Genomic DNA, 16,794 nt, shown 5'->3' on the forward strand with positions numbered 1-16,794 from the left:
CGCGTGACATACTGCTCCTGTAGTAGAATGCTGTTGTGAATATCACTCTCGTTGTCATTTACCCCTATACCGAGGCCAGACTGATCAACATCGTCATCCAAATACCCTTCTAGACACCTTTTCACGACCCCACAGTATTTCTTTCCCGCTGTATCCAACGCATTATCCAAACACTCAGATTCTTTCAGAAGATGCTTACGGATCCTTTTAGACTGAGACAGAGTCACTCTTGAGAGGTCTGGAAGGTCCAAGAACGTAGTTAGGGGCTTCCAAAACAAAAGCTCCATGAGAACTAGGCCGAGGCTATAGATGTCGAAAATCTTTCGAGAAGGAACCGCGGTAGCTGCTTCACCCTGAATAGATGGCCACCGATAGATATCCCACGCCGGGTTTGGATCTGGTCTTTCGGATATATCGTGTGCGTCATGACGCGCGTATTCAAAGCCAGCAAGAATGGGTTGTTCCAGGTTGGGCCGAGTGCCGTCCCAGTAGAAGACGATATTGTCGCTGCGGATAGCCTTGTGAAGCCATTTGACGGAATAAAAATACATCAAGCTGGTAGCGAGCTTGGACGCAATCGTCACCCTGTCGGATAGAGGAGGTTGGGGGACACGGGTGAATAGCCAGTGTAAAGACCGTGGAGCGGAAGCATCATCTGTGCTATCCGGCATCTGAAAGACCCAGCCCAGCCGACTCGTTCTTTCCTGATTATCTTTCTCGAGCACATAGCCCGAACAGTGGGGGGCACAGAAATCCTCCGATTTTGGAGATGCCATAAGATTCGCCAGTTGTGCCGATTGTTGTAATGCTGTCGGGGAGATATCCAGTTCCAACTGCCCCGATGCGTTCCTAGAAAGCTCTCTGTGATAGGTTTTCCGTTCCACCCACACGAACCTCTTTTCACGTCCCCCTGGTGTGTACTTGGCAACCATTCGAGGCTGATTTCTGGCTGGTTCGTAAACCACGCAGTCTATGGGAATGGACAAGTCGGCAACAATATCGGCATGTATGCTACTTGTGTTGATCTCCTCAAGTTTTGCCAGATTGTACAGTAACTGAATGCTGTAGGGCTGGGGTTTGTTTGGACCGGAAAGGTCCAAGGAATCGCTGTTGGCTAGCAGGAGACTGGCGGTCATGAACTGTTGAAGCTCCGCCACAGATCCTCGAGCCTGCACCATTTGCATGTGCTACTAGGTCACAAAGATAGTTGACACTTTTGTCGTAAACCACTATCAACGCCTATGATCATGAAGAGTAGTTGAAATGTTTAGGCCGGAATTTTGCTTTTTAGCAAGAGATGCTGTGAAGGGCAGTCTCTTTGTAAAAAATTGGTAACTAAAAGTATTACTATAGAAAGACAAATTGTACAGTTTACCACTGTCAAACGTGTACATGCCCTGCCCCCCAAGACACCGCCCCTGTTTCCATGGACAGACAGCCACACAGAATGTGCAACGTCTCTTACTTCAAATGCGGCACAACTCCCCACTGGTCGCTGGTGGGAACCTCACTCTTTTGCCTTTCTGTTTTCGCGATGTCGTGACATGTAACAGCAACAACGCATTTCCAGCACCACTTCCTCTGATCCAAGCCACGCTTGTGGGCCTGTGGTGGATATCAACAATAGAAAAATGTACGCCGAAACCCTCACTCCTCAGGGGGTACCTCTCCAAGCAGAGCATCTCTTAGTGGCTTTTGTGAGAGACACTCAGCATCTCCAGATTGAAGCACGGACAGCTAGAATTACTCCTTGTGCCTATGGAGCTTTGGGACTTGTAGCTCTACCGATTCTGCATCACGAGATAGCGGCAGCTCATACATCTGGGAATTATGTTGCTTGAGGAATTTTCAAGAAGCTACGCTATCTGGCTGTCTCCTGTCGGCACCCGGGAGCGGTCATGTGGGCCGGCGACACTCTACTCCGTCACAGCAGGATTGGTTTCTGAAGGGGGGCCTGTCCATCCTGGGTGTTTAAAAAGCCTGCTAGGGCTTCGCGGTACCTTGACTTTATCCTTCTCACGACCGGCCAGTCTGCCGCGGACACGGCTATGTAAAGCGAAAGCAGGTCATTTCACTCAAAGTGGCGTCCTTCCAATAGCATCCTAAATGTGTTTTGTAAGTACAAGACAGGACCACGGCTGGCGGCTGCACTCACTTCCGTTTGCGATAGTACCCTTTCCATCCACCCAATACTGTTGTCACACTTAGAAAGCAACACAGAAAGAGGATAGAAATGTTACCTACAGCACAGGGATCACCCGCCGGGTGATGGTCTTGCGTGTTCATCCATGTACAGGCTTCATGCACCCGAACTAAAAAGAGAATGAGCTTGCTGCTGTATACCCATTCTGACATTAAAGTTACACTTACGACCATTGTCAAACGTGTGAACATAGTTGTTGGCAACCCACGTTCCGTCCTCGGCCTGTGCCCATGATTGGTTCTGGCGGCGAGCGATAGGGCCGTAACGAGGGCTGAAACGGTTGAAGAAAAGCGCATGTTGAAAGGTAATTAATTGTATGGGCCTGATGATAGGGTTGATGGGAATTTGGTCAAGACACTGTTCGTCCGTGGGAGGAAACGACATTTATACACAAGTTGGTTACTTGTTCAATCGTTGAGGTATCCGTACGATGGTCCAAAAACATGGCATGTACCACTAGTGCTGAGCCAAGGCCTTGATAAGCATGGCCGCGCGAATCCTTCGAATCCTTTACTTTGTTAAAACTAGAGAATTCTATTTCAATCTTGGTGCCGACGTCTGGTTTATGTGACAATGCCCCCCCAAATAATGCCGTAGGACCGTAGGAGGTGCAGGATCGTCGCGCGATGAGTCCGAATGAGCCAATCATTCACTAGCTTTTATTGCTATATTTAGTAGCTGACGGCCCTCCTTGCAAGAAATTGCCGAATCCTCTAAACACGCGTTCCATGGCATCGCAAGATTGCAAGGCTCCATGGGGGACGTACGAATGCCTTGTGCTTCCTTAAGGGTGTTGCAACCCACCCGCTTATTGGCAGCGATTCACTACATGTGTTACGTTTATTACGGTAGAACGCACGTATACGTCGTTGAGTTATGCAAACCGAGCCACTGAGCGAAATCCTGGGTTGTTCGCTTAAGGCTCCGGAATGCATCCAGTCCCATCTCTAGGGTTCACAGTTGATGGAATGGCTGTGGTGGCTTGTCCCGGACTAGGATATTGATTACATGGCATCGTTACTGCCCTCTTATAACTCCCTTCCCATTCTAGCTCCTGTTTCTGTGTTGCCCGCGTGACTTCGGCTGTCTCCTGCCTGATGCTTGGACGGAGCTTCCGTGTAAACATCCATCCCATAGGCATTTGGCAAGTTGGATGACCTCAGGTACGTCCTCGCTCGCGGCTGAATGATTTGCATGGATCTTTCCTGCAGGATTAAACGAAAGAGGCCGAAAGAAGACGTCGTAGGCCTTTTGATAACCTTGCAGACCAGGCGGGCGATGTGCATATCAACATATCAGTCGCGTGGTTTCGCTTCATTTGCATTTCTCTATCGCAAGGCATCAACAGCGAGAGACGCCTGGATCTACCATTAGTATCAGGGTAGTACCCTAGGTGTCAGATATTTTCTTTTGAAAGCTCGACAAGTCTTGCGAGACCGGATCATTCTGTACTTGACGAGGAGTCCGCCTCGACCGATTCGAATATCTTCCCTCCAGATTGGGGTTAAGAGTTGGAAAAATCCACTAGGTTTGTCGATATATTTGCAACCCCAGGTGAGGGCGGGCCAGACTTGATTTATTTCAAATATTAGCTGATGTCTTCAAGCCGGTCCAGCAGCATCAGGAATACCCATAAGCGGGAGGCCGCGGCCATAGTCTGCTGGCGACTCAGCCCGAGACCTTGAGGCTGTCAAGAACTGAAAAGGAGAGTGTATAGGAGCCTACTATCTATCTCCAAAGCCTTGTACCGACGGGCCCCTGCCTAGAAGGGTCACTGAAGTTGGGCCGATGGACGGTTCACGGGATCCAAGCCTTGCCATCGCAACTGGCCGGGAGCTCTATTGCCACTATTACACTACTCTGAGCTGGAAAAAAAAAAAGGACGGAACTTATCTATCTGTTTGTAGTAGAATTGATATATGTCCACTCCCTGGCGTTTAAAATCGAATATATTGAGAAAACGCCTTTATAGATGTGGGGCTGGGAGCTCCAGGAACGGATCCTGCGAGTTACTTCACATTATGGATGACAAGAAGATCTAACGGTGCCTGCACATGGACCAGTGGTATAACGTGGTGATGGATCACACCCGGCGAAATCTGATGTACTAGTCCGACAAGCTGGCCGTTTCTGGGGTATCTAAGGCGTCTGGACAAGAGAGAAAGTACAGATATCTCACTGGGCTTTGGGAGGAAAACTTGGCGAGAGGGATGATGTGAATATCCGATGAGGGGATAGGGGCTTCTGGCAACATCATATCCGATACGCTACCTTGGTGGCCATAGGCACGACATTCCGGGGAGATGGCTTAGAGGGTATTTGTGAAAGGGGATGCCCGAGTTTGGAGAGACGCATCTGGCCTAGGATGGCGTTTATCGAGATGTGTAAAGGACATATTTGTGGCACCCAGCAACTCGCCTTCGTTAAGATAAGAAAGGCCCCCCCCCCGCGCCTGCGAGGAAACCAACCATGCTACTCAATCAACATGCCAGCGTTTTACGCAAGCTTTGAATTGGCTCAGAGCGCGAGTTGTCGCAATAATGGCGGGCTATCTCAAGGTGATGGTGCAATCGCCCCTGCTCAACACCCGCGTTTCTCATCACGCACGACTTGCTACCGCCAAGCTGGGTACGATACTCAACCTGAGTTCCGGAATCGGGGCTCTATTAGCCCCGAAGCTTGGCTCATGGACCGATCCAAGTCCGAAAAATGCTCCATTTTCTGTCACCATCTTGGCCAATTCTGACGCACTGCTACATCGGCCCAAGCACGCCATAGGGGGCATATCGGGATGTCACTCTGTATGGGCGTACAAAAAGCTGCAAGCGCACCAAACAGTGGGAGAGTGTTGGTTACGCTCGGTTTTCGATTCTCTTCTCAATCCTCTCTACCAATACGTATCGCAAACCGTCCATCATGGAATATGACAAAAATGTCAAGGACACCCAAGTCGACACTAACTCGACGCCCAGCGAGTCGGCCGATGCCGTGATTACCGAGTTCCCGCCTTCGACCGGTCACATCTACGGCTCCGTAGAGCCGCACGTCTTCTCGCACCCGGCCCGAGCCGAATATTGGAGGAATGTCTATGACAATGCAAAGTACGAGTGCAGACACAGGTTCGATCCGTCGTTCCAGTGGTCTCCTCTGGGTGAAGTTACCGTTAAAAGGAAAGTAATTACCAAAACCCTCCGCTCTAGCTTGCACACCCACCACGGGATTCTATGGGGGGATGCTCCCACCGGCCATCCCTTGCATGATTCTGAATTTGTTCCCATCCGTGATTACCCATTGTCGTAAGTGTTGTGGTGCTGATCAGTGCTTCTCTCACTTAGCTGGACTGGCGAATCATGCTCTGGGTTTGGATTATGTTCTCGTCCCTCGATCTCGTCCGTCGCAACATCAACCGCGCCGTCTCTGACAATATGCTCGACGATATTGATGTCAATACCAATGACTACAATACGGGCCAGACCATTTACTTGGTCAGCTTCCTCGCTGCCGAGCTGCCCGGCGGTCTGATCAGCAAGAAAGTCGGGCCGTTTCGGTACACGCCCGCTGTCATTGTTCTTTGGGGCTCACTGTGCATGACCCAAGCCGCAATCAAGGCTAGGTGGAGCTTCTGGCTTCTTCGTGCTTTGTTGGGTGTTGCACAGGGAGGGTTCATCCCAGAAATGGTTTGGGACCTATATATCCCGCCAGCACTGGCCATTGCTAACAATTATGGGCAGATCCTGTATCTCTCGTACTTCTACAAGGGCAACGAACTAGCCGTCCGCTTGAGCATTTTCTACACTGCTATCCCGTTGACCCAGATCTATGGCAGTCTGCTTGCGGCTGGCCTCCTGGAAATGCGAGGAGTTCTAGGCTGGGGGGGCTGGCAATGGCTGTAAGTTGGGGAAGCCTGACAGAGTTGATGCAAACTTACGCTATACAGATTTCTTATTGAAGGCCTCATATGTGTCCTCATTGGAATTGCCGCCTTCTTCGTCATGCCTCCTTCAATAACCGAGCCCGCCTTGGCGTTCAAGCGCCCAGACGGTACCAACAAATGGTGGACGGAAGAGGAGGAAAAAATCCTCGTCAACCGCCTGCTTCGCGACGACCCAACGAAGGGTGACCTGAATAACCGTACGGCGGTGACCCTTAGGGGCATCTGGCAAACACTGTCCAACTTTGACCTGTGGCCCATCTTCATCGTGAGAATCCTATTGTGGCCCCCGATGACCAAGCTAATAACGCAGGTTGGTATTTTTGCTTGGATTCCCTTCCAGCCGACCTCGAATTATCTCTCCCTCATCCTGCGAGGAATGGGTTATACCGTGTTCCAATCGAACTTGCTGGCCATCCCCGGCTACGCGCTTTTCGCCATCAATGTACGCCAGATCCAACATGGTCCATACTCTCTCCTAACACCAAGCAGGTCGTTGTATTTGGCCAGATATCGTCCAGACTGAATGAGCGGTTTCTCGTAGCGGCCTGTAGTAATCTCTGGATGCTGCCGTTCTTCTGTGCTCTCGTCGCCCTAAAGCCAGACACGAACCCCTGGATTCGATATGCCATGTTGACTGGCATCAATGGAATCCCTTACACCCATTCTATTCTTGTGGGCATGGTCAGCCAGAATGCGAAGGCAGTTGGCCGTCGAGCTGTGGCAGCGGCGATCTACAACATGACCTACCAAGTAGGCAGCATCGCCGCCGTCAACATCTATCGCGAAGGCGACAAACCCTATTGTAAGAAAAAACCCAATGCTGCCCGAGGAGAGAATGGAATGTTGACATGACGCCCATCACTAGACTACACTGCAAACAAAGGCCTTATTGGTCTCTGCGTAGTCAATATTGTGCTCTTTGTCCTGGCAAAGCTCTACTACGTGTGGCGAAACCGGGTTTTGGCCAGGCAATACGTGGATTTGTCTGAGACCGACAAGGCCCGCTTCTTCGATGCCCGCTTCGTGCATTGATTGATTCTATCTCGAGGAAAACAACATTTCTCGTACTCCAAGTCATCGTTTAACCGAACTGGGGTATCGCGGCTTCGTTTAGAATGTGAAGCTTGCTGGAGCCTTTTCAACAAAGGCGGAGGTTCTGCTGGGCTGTTGTTGTGCTTGAGATGGATTGGTTTATTGTTTACCCGCACATTATCTAACTAAATTGACTATTTTTCCTTCATTAATTGATACAAAATTCGTGCGTTAGTATCAACCCAAATTCCTTGACTTGTGAGTGTTGGTATGCGTACGCGTCGAGACTATGGTATGGACAACTCCAGGCAGTGCACGATGATAAATGCTAACAGGGGAACTCAAGACCATTTTAATAGGGAGATCCTTGGAAGAGGAGTTCCAGTTCTTCGAATCGAATGGATCGAATGGTAGAAACCCGAGGGAGAACTACGACGCCTATATACTCTGGGTGCGAGAATTGCGAAAGTTGGAGCCAGGTCGAGACACCAAGCCCCTTTTGTGGACGGAACAACTCATCTCAATGAAGGTTGATGAGCGAGGGACAGCCGATGAGTTGCTGTTTAGAATCACGAATTGTGAAGACGAGGAGGGCGGGTATATGTACCACTGCCTCTACTGCGCCGATGGTTTCGGGAGTGAGTTTCCCATCATGTCTGTCCCTATTGGGGTGGAGCCTGATGATGGTCACCATGGTATGCAAGCTTCCCATCATTTACCAGGCGGCCGCTTACTATTGGACTCTAGACACCGTGCCCGATCAGAAGGGACTTGAAAGTCTTGACAGAGGCCTTTGCCAATCTGTGACACGTGGGGACGAGAACAATGTCGTGCTCTGGCTGAAAAGATGGGAGAAGCGAGTCGACTCTTGCACCGAGATGTCGGGCAGCAAGGCATTTCATACTGCTGCAAAGCTGGGCAAGACGAAAATTATGAAGGAGCTCATAAAGAACGGCTTCGATGTCAATAACAACATTGAAGGGCGCACCCCTCTCCGCGAAGCGACTGAGAACGCTCGGGTTGGAGCCATACAGCTTCTGCTGCAACAGGATGCCGATCCAAATATTACCGACTATGGTCAAGAGCCACTTCTAGTTTGGGCTACAGCTCTTGGGTACAAAGACATTGTGACCGAGTTGCTCGCAAATGGCGCCGACGTCAATGCTGTTGGCCCATCCCATCAGACCCCTTTGCACCAGGCCACATTTCGATCCCACGCCGACATTGTTCGGCTTCCCCTGCAGCACCCAGGCATCAACCTCGGCATACGGGATGATAGAGGCTGCACGCCGCTTATGGTAGCAGCGGAAATGCGCTCCGAGCTCGTTGTCGAACTCATTCTCACATGCAGCACTGACGCTGACGTCCAAGACTTGGGTACGGACAAGACCTGGCCGACACCCCTTCATCTAGCAGCTGTGAGAAAAAGCCCCGGCATAGTACGAAAGCTCATCAATCGCGGTGCTCAAGTCAACGCTCGAATGGAAGACAACTTTGGTGCGACGCAGTTCATCTGGCGGCACAACAAGGGGACTTGCAAGTGCTCGAAGCCATGTTTGAAGCCCAGGTCGAACTAGATTTCCCGGATGGGCTCGGACAAACGGCTTTGCACCTGGCAGTGGGATATGGCCACCAGAAAGTGGTGCCCTGGCTGCAAAGAAAGGGGTTCGACATTGATAAACCGAATGCAGCTGGGGTTCGTCCTTTAGAGGTCGCGCTTGGCAAGCAGGATTTCGACATGGCCAGGTTACTCGTCGGTCAGGGCGCAGACATTGACGGAATGTCATCGACACATCATCCGTACCTTCAAGTGGCTACCTATCATGGAATCCTGCTAGTTCTGGATTTTCTCCTCCAACACGGGGCATCTGCCAATATCCGCAATACGTAACGGCATACCCCTGTGATGGTTGCAGCTGCGAGAGGGAGTTGTGATTGCATCTCGCGATTGATCAAGGCTGGGGCAAATGTTGACGCACGTGGTCCAGACCAGTTCACTGCAGCATGCTACGCGGTATTAAATGGTCATCAATAAATCCTTCAACTACTTATGGATCACGGAGCAGACCCTCATGTTCAGGCAAGCGGATCCAATAACTTGCTTCACATGGCCGCAATGAAAGGCTGGGTCCCCATTGGGAAGTTGCTACTCAAACAGCGAGTTTCAAGGACGGCAAAGAATCTGAAAGGCGGTACCCCGTTGGACATAGCTAAACTGCAGGGCCATCAAGACTTTGTGTCTCTATTGAAGGTCTGGATGACAGAAAATCAGAAAGAAGCGAGGGGTGGGCTTGGGCTTTCCGGTCTCGTTCGAAGGATTGTAAGGTGAGTTCGTGGGTAGGACTTGGTGGTTTAATGTGATCATAGTATAGGTCCTTAGTTAATTAGACTGCTTTGAAAGACCTATTCCAACCAATGAAACTCCGTCAAGCACACCAGTTTAAAGGTACTGAATTATCGTGTCATCGAGTTGGGCACGCGGTTCCCAGCAGATGGGCTCTCGCCGTTCAATGACTGCCTTATGTCTTCCTCAGATGCTTCAACAAGAAACACTTGGTGCGTTTTGTCCCACACATGGCTAGATATATGACCCAACTAATCCGATAAAGATACTGCGTCTAGCCTGTCCGCCCAGTCTTAGGCTCGTACTGCTCATCCTGAGTGATCACCCTGAGGAGTTCAACTTTACGAGGCATGATAACCCTAGCCCTAACGATGATGGGAGCATCGAAGGGCACTGTAAGACTGGTGGCACAACTGGCTTTATTGAAATCTAGATGTGAGATCAGGTTCATCTGGCACGACCAAACTCAACTCCTCTGCCACAGCGCTTCTGTCCCTGGCGGCATATTACTTTTGCACAGCTCTGGTATCTCCATTGCCCATTCTCGAAAAGCGGCCAGAACGGCCCATTCGAGAACAACGATACGTATCGACCAACGACTGGGTCCTTTGTAATCTCTCTGAAACACAAAACCCTTATTCGGCAGCCGCTCATTCGTCAAAAAGACTGTTGCTGCAGGAGTATCGCAGGACCAACAGCCCTCGCCCCCTGTCAACCGCACACAGGCGTCATTTCTCTTGGCAAAGCTGAGCCAACCATTTTTCTGCTTCAAGTGCGGAGTAAATCACGACGCCTCGGCAACGCCACCTTTCCGGCCTCTTTCCCACTCATCACTCGCCTTGCCCTGGACAACTACCCGCCCAACGATGCCTCGCCCATCTTACGTTGAGTTGCAAAACCTCGCGTCTGAGGCGGAGACGCCAGGGCAGGAAAATGATGCCAGCAGCGAGTCTCAAAAAAAGCCGCAAGGAACCCTGAAGGAGCAATCACCCTCTCGGTTATGGACAATCGGGGTTCCAGGAGTCTTACTTACGATTCCTATCCTATATACTGGTACCATGTCCTCATTCCCCTTGTTAATTGCAAGCTAATTTAGGCCTAGTGCTACTGGGTATTGTGGCATCTCTCCACAACCAGAAAGAGAGCTCGTTTGGCAATGACGTACGCGAAGCCCTCCAAGTTGCTTCAACACTCTGGCCTATCTCGTTCGCGGCAGTTCTTGGGCCATTTCTCAAGACCCTGGCGCTCTACCGTGCCGAAAGGGGTTCAACTCTCGGGACCCTTGAGTTTCTCTCGACCAGCCAGACCACTATCTCGGCATTCATAAACTTGGCCTTATTTGGAGGCACCCACGTCTGGACATTCGCTATTGTCGCCATCTGGAGTCTCAGTCCCCTTGGAGGACAAGCCGCTGTCCGGTCTATCGACCTGTTCCCGAATTCTACCACCATACAGATTCCTGCTATGCACTATCTCGGCAGTAACATTTCTGATATGAATCCTTTGTATCAGGGTAACTCTGAAGGTGACATGAGCCCATTCTTGGGGGCAGCCGTACGGGAGGACTTTATCTTCAACCTGAGAAACAACGTCGCTGCAGTATTTTCAACGCCAGATGTGTTGCTTTCTCATGCCAATGGTTCTAGTGACGGTTTCGACAGCGCTGTCCAGAGTCTTGGAGGCAGGTGGCAAGCGGCCCGTATTGTGCAGCAAGATCTGTGGCGCAATGTACGGGTCCCGTTCCTAGAGCTACTGCCACACTACGATTCCGACCGTCCGCAAGCCTGGGTTGAAGTTCCCACCGATAGGGTGGTATCATACGCGTCATTTATCGGTATCCCTATCCGTGGGGGCTCGACATCTCGAGCTGGCAACTCCACCATGATAGTACGATCCCATTACATGACGCTCTCGTGCGGAAAACCCTTTAACGGATCGACCTGGCTCACCCCTACAGCACGAAAGCTTCGGTTTCACAACGTGAGCGATGACCTCACCTCCCAGTATCAAAGTAATTTCCCAATAAGAACCTGGCCCAACATTTTCTTGGACACGGTCAACGATACCAAGATCATTGAAGAACATGCTTGGCTTTCACAATACCCCATCAATGATACCGAGCCTACCACCAAGCTGAAGCTTGTTCTTGGGGGAGACTGCGAGGGACCCTTTTACAACAGGGTCTTCTTGCGTACATGTGATGTCAGCACGTCCTACGTAGACGTCCAGGTTCGCTGCACGAGATTGACGAAATTGGATGACCAGAACTGTAGAGCTGCTCGGATTCGACACACACCAGGGTTTCCCATGTCTGGCAATCTGACAGCTCTATCCAACTACGCCATTCTCAGGGGCACCACCTGGGAGTTTCCTTTCACGACCTCGGATTATGATATAGGAAGACCTGGCTTGATAGAGATGTATCTCAAGGATCCACCCAGGACTCTTGGACGCATGACCTTACCGACTGGCTCCCCGGGCTGTTTTACTGATGTTCCTTTGCATGCATTCGAAGCCCGATTTGCCACCGCCTTAAACACGTTTGTGACGACCACGTTCAACTCCACGGTCCTCACAGGTGCAGATGGTACGAGCCTCAAGAACCGTAATATCATGTGGAAGAACACAACCGCAACATGGTCTGAGTTCACAGAGAGCGTTTACGCCCTCCACAAGCCCTGGTTCTCCGTCTGGCTATTCTCGACGATAGTACTTTTTGTTACCGCCATCGCCAACGTTGGCATTCGCGCAATTATCACTGCTCCCGACTTCTTGAGCAGTGTGGCGGGGTTGACAAGGGACTCGCCGTTTATCGACGTGCCTCAGGATCATACCGGGGAGAGTGGTTCGGACCGGTTGAGCAGGTTGAAGAAAACCGAGGTTCGAATATGTGATGTTCAGTCTTCGGAGGAAGTCGGGAAGGTAGCCTTGACCACGGATTTGGATGGTGGGAGACTGATTTGGAGGAGAGCGTATGAGTAAGGTCGTCTTGACATATATACAACAAGTCTAAATTACCCGTTGAGAAGGGTGAGAGATAAAGGACTCACAACTAACCTAGTCGTACCCTCTACCCCTGGTTTTTAGAAGCTACCTCGAAGCTAATTCTACTGAAATCTCAAAAACACAGTTCTACAGCCAAGCAGAATATTAATCGACACCATTCCTGAGCTATGCTCAACACTCTGTCTGTATAAAGGAAAAACACCCAAATCCATCAGAGAGCTTACGGCATGTGCATGCCGTCTTTGACAGGCTGGTAACCCTGAGTGTTGGGGCCCTGGGCCTGTCTCGCCCGAACCTCCTTGTCTTGTTGAACCAGGGCACAGCAGAGGCACCAGAATGAGGTGCAGCAATCGCCCATGCCACTTCCCTCGATACCATACTTTTCACGGATCTCCCCACGTCTCATCATATTGTAACTATTATACGTTAGAAGATGCATGGAAGAGTTGAAGGTGAAAGGAGACTCGCATCCAAGCACAGCCAGTGAAAGACTGAATGCCGCAGAAAATCATGCACTCAGAGTTGGTGCTCTCGACAGGAACACTAGGGGCATTTCGCATGCGATGGGCAGTGCGCCCGAAGACTAGATAATGCTGCGTTTAGGTATTGATAGATTGAATTGAGGTGCGCCTGACTTACGAATGCACGGCAGAAAGGTACTGAGAAGACAAGAATCGCAAGGTGAGCAATCATAAAGGCTGCTCTGCCACTCTTGGTTGTGGGACATGATGGTGATGGTGTTGTTGCGAGAAAAGAGTGACAAGAAAGGGAGTCAAAGTTAAGTATTGAATGCGAGAAGAAAGAGAGCGACGAGAATGAAACGGACCAAGATACGGTCACAATCAAGAGTCGAGAATAGAAATAGTTTTATAATCAAACGTCACTTGTCGTGCCGACAAGAAAAAGGGTCAGATAATCGTATCCAATACGATTTAACTTCTGAAACTGGACAAAGACCCACAATGACCAGTTGCGGAGAGGCCTCCTAGTGTAGCTGAACTCCCAGATTCGTCATTTCCACCTTGGTAGAGTTTAATTCCTGTTTATTTCCTTTTCGTCAAATTCCGTGCTCATTCCTGTCGTGATCACCAGTCGGTGACGCCGATCCCGTCAACCTGGCCGGACGATCAACCTCGGTATCATGGCGCACAGGGCATCTACGCAAGGGAGCTGACGAACCATTAGATTCGCCAAGCTGCCAAAGTTACGATGTACCCAATCCGAGTAATGCGTCTTTCTTCCAGACTATGAGAGTAGCGTTGTGGGTAGTCTATAGCCCCATTTTCATCTGAAACGATTCCCACAGCCACTTCGCGTGGCTCTTTACTATACTGCAGTTGCAGTCTGCGACGTGGAGAGTGGCTGAGTGATGCTCGCCAAAGAATGCGCCCCTTCTAAAGTAAGCACAGACGACTCTCCTGGAAGGCTCAGGTGACTAGGCCATTCTTGGGGCAGGGGCCGTTAAGCCAAGTCGGTGCAATTGTTTCATGGGTCAAAGTATTGATGGATAGTGAATCAAGGGACCCCAGCACATCATGAGTGGGGATTGGAGAAGAGAGGCCAGTCGGTATTCGCCGATCCGGAAAAGACGGAGCTGGTTGAGTACTATGGTCTCTGGCTCGTCTATAAACTAGTCAGATAACAGACCACAGTCAACGTTGCTACCCTATTCTCTCACCAGACAGAGTAGAGAATCTTGTTGAATCACGCTATCACTGAATGGTGGCTTTAAACCCCTACTAGATTATTGAATATGTGCTGAAAGGGAGCGTGCATTGTCCTAGCTCAGAAAGAGGATCATTAAGTACCTAGGTCAAGCTATTTTACAACATTGGGTTTTAATGCCGCCATGTGTTCTTCATTGTGGTCTTGGACTAGTATTATCAGATACTTTGTCTGTGAGTGTTGACTCCGTAAGGATCGCTATGGAGACTGTATTCTTAAGTCAACTAGCAAGGAGGCGGAATAGGATCAATACAGAATTACATAGTAACAGTAGGTCATAAGTAGAGTCGGACGACTAAAATTGGGTCAAACCATAGTTATATTTACAGATCTATGAGAAAGGAAATAAACCTAACAGTAGAAAGAATTGAAGTTCGCGAACCACAGGACTATAAACTGTCTGAAGTGTTGATAACAGACGGAGAGGCCATTTGATTCAGTCCTTTGAAAGTCCCTGTATCGTTTGCACACAAGTGACAAGTCCACCCACTATTTCTTACAAGACCAGCACGTCGTCGAGTTGGCCTTCGTGCAAGAATCATCAAAACGAGGCTTCTGAGGGTAAGGACACAGAATCTGCTGCTGAGTCGAGTTGTCTGGCTTTGTCACAACAATGGGTGTATACTCCGGCTCTGTACCGTTTTCAACCCAGGCTTGAAGCTGGGAGAAGAGAGCCTCAGGTTGGCCGCCATTGCCACCCCAGCAGTGTCCGAGACCAGGAACGCGGTAGTATTTGTAGAAGGAAGTGACGTTGCCGACAAACTCGGACACTTGTTTGTAGTAGCTCAGTGTGCCTCCGGGAGAAATGCTCTGATCAGCCTGAGAGTTGTTAGCTTGTCCATCGGTGCACGTCCAGAGGGTAGTACACATACCAGTCCGTGATAGGTAATGAGCTTGCCTCCCGCGTCTCTAAAATCACGCAAATCAATCTCGTTTGTCTCAAGATTCGAGGCAAAGACCTGCTTGACAGCCTTGTAAATGGTGTCGAACTCCTTGTGGGTAATGTTGGTGAGCGTAGCCGTGGCATCCTTCTTGACGAAGGCCTGGTAGGCAAAGACGACATTCGCTCGGCCGGCGCTAGTGCAAACCTTCCCGGTACAGTTTGTCGGGGCGATGGTAGGGAGGTCGGCGCCAATGTCGTAGCCATGATACAAAAACTTTCCATTGGAGAACCGTGGACCACTCCAGGAAGCGTTGGCGACCGCCGCAGCGGCTTGACTGACCTTGAGTTTTGAACCGGTGGTTGAGCAGTTGAACGACTTGCCGACCTGCTTGAAGGGGTCAAACTTCTTGCGACAGCCATCGACGTCGCCGATAAGACCATCTTCAACGCCATCCAGCTTATCACAGGCGGAGATGGCAAGCGATGTGATTTCATTCAGCTCACAGTCGCGAGGGAATTGCTGAGTGACTTCCATGTAGAAGCTTGGCCAGATAGAGTTGATGTAAAACTCGGCCCAGTTGATGGCGGGTGCACCCGCGATGATGCCATCGAAAGCAGAAGGATATTGCTGAGCAAGTTTCATTCCCTGGCGGCCACCCTGTGAGCAGGCGTTCCAATAAGAATATGATGGTGCTTTGCCATATAGACTTTTGATGAGTGACTTGGCAATAACCGCCTAGAAGCATTTAGTTAATATGCATCCAGAGAACGGGTTGGCTTAGTAGGAGAGTACACTCACCTCGTCGTTGAGAGAAACCTGGCCAAAGTTCTGCAAAGCGTTGGTGTTGAGGCTTCCAGGGCTAGTCAAAAGCCAGTCCAAAGGGTTCGGGGAATCGGGAATTCCAGCATCGGTGGTGACAGAGGCAAAGCCATTGGCAACGGCATTGATCATTCCCGCGTAGGTCAAGATATACCTTCCGGGAGTCCATCCCGAGCCTCCAAGAGCCTGCAGTCTTCCATTGTAATTCTCCTCAGTGGGCAGCCATGCTTCAACATGCAGAGTATCGTTCTGGCCTGGATGCGTGTACGTGACGGTGACGTTGCAAAAGGTGACATTCTCGACGTTCAAGGCCGGCTGCGAGTAGGTCCATCCCTTGGGAACGTCGAAACTGTAGTTGGGCACGATATTAGCCTCGATAGACAAAAACTCTGCTCCGAGGAGTGTCGGGGTTGCAAAGGTCGAGGCGACGCAGCGGGTCATGTTTACGGAGAGGGAGGCCATGATGGACTGCTGATCCAAGACAGTGACCGTTTTCTCTTCCAGGTTCATACACCTTGACTTTTATAGAGTAATTGTGCCTTGGGGGTCGTCGGACACAATATCTGTCAATGACGACAACTATGGGTAGTTTGTCTGAAAGAATACCAAGTGGAACCAAGAAATGGGCCCGTCTGCACGAAACGTCATTTTGGGATTATTACAACGGCAAGGCCAAGAGAAAAAAAAACACGTCTAATATTTGCTGCTATGACCGGTTTTGGCCTGGGGAAGCAGTTGTCGTATTTAATATCGTATTGAACACGATAAATAGGACCACCCACAACACCCAAACAACCAATGCGACCACTCAGCTAGTCTCCCCTGCATACGTAATCCACATCCCACC

At 50.2% G+C, this 16,794-nt stretch overlaps 4 protein-coding genes across 4 annotated transcripts; 2 read left to right on the forward strand and 2 right to left on the reverse strand.

Annotated features, from left to right (window-relative positions):
- Window positions 1-5,119: 5,119 nt before the first annotated feature.
- Window positions 5,120-7,169, forward strand: NCS54_00925600 (Hypothetical protein; the record flags this gene model as incomplete). The annotated part of the gene is made up of 6 exons (XM_053154609.1): window positions 5,120-5,377; window positions 5,539-6,092; window positions 6,141-6,402; window positions 6,448-6,579; window positions 6,627-6,939; window positions 7,003-7,169. 6 exons carry the CDS (start codon window positions 5,120-5,122, stop codon window positions 7,167-7,169), a joined length of 1,686 nt encoding a protein of 561 aa, XP_053010584.1.
- A 3,210-nt stretch (window positions 7,170-10,379) lies between these two features.
- Window positions 10,380-12,495, forward strand: NCS54_00925700 (Hypothetical protein; the record flags this gene model as incomplete). Its single annotated transcript, XM_053154610.1, has 2 exons — window positions 10,380-10,566; window positions 10,610-12,495. 2 exons carry the CDS (start codon window positions 10,380-10,382, stop codon window positions 12,493-12,495), a joined length of 2,073 nt encoding a protein of 690 aa, XP_053010585.1.
- A 244-nt stretch (window positions 12,496-12,739) lies between these two features.
- Window positions 12,740-13,246, reverse strand: NCS54_00925800 (Hypothetical protein; the record flags this gene model as incomplete). The annotated part of the gene is made up of 3 exons (XM_053154611.1): window positions 12,740-12,935; window positions 12,988-13,102; window positions 13,159-13,246. 3 exons carry the CDS (start codon window positions 13,244-13,246, stop codon window positions 12,740-12,742), a joined length of 399 nt encoding a protein of 132 aa, XP_053010586.1.
- A 1,487-nt stretch (window positions 13,247-14,733) lies between these two features.
- Window positions 14,734-16,409, reverse strand: NCS54_00925900 (Carboxylic ester hydrolase; the record flags this gene model as incomplete). The annotated part of the gene is made up of 3 exons (XM_053154612.1): window positions 14,734-15,063; window positions 15,117-15,863; window positions 15,927-16,409. 3 exons carry the CDS (start codon window positions 16,407-16,409, stop codon window positions 14,734-14,736), a joined length of 1,560 nt encoding a protein of 519 aa, XP_053010587.1.
- Between the last annotated feature and the right edge of the window lie 385 nt (window positions 16,410-16,794).

The sequence above is a fragment of the Fusarium falciforme genome, chromosome 7, assembly GCF_026873545.1.
Source record: "Fusarium falciforme chromosome 7, complete sequence".
Lineage (NCBI taxonomy): Eukaryota > Fungi > Ascomycota > Sordariomycetes > Hypocreales > Nectriaceae > Fusarium > Fusarium falciforme.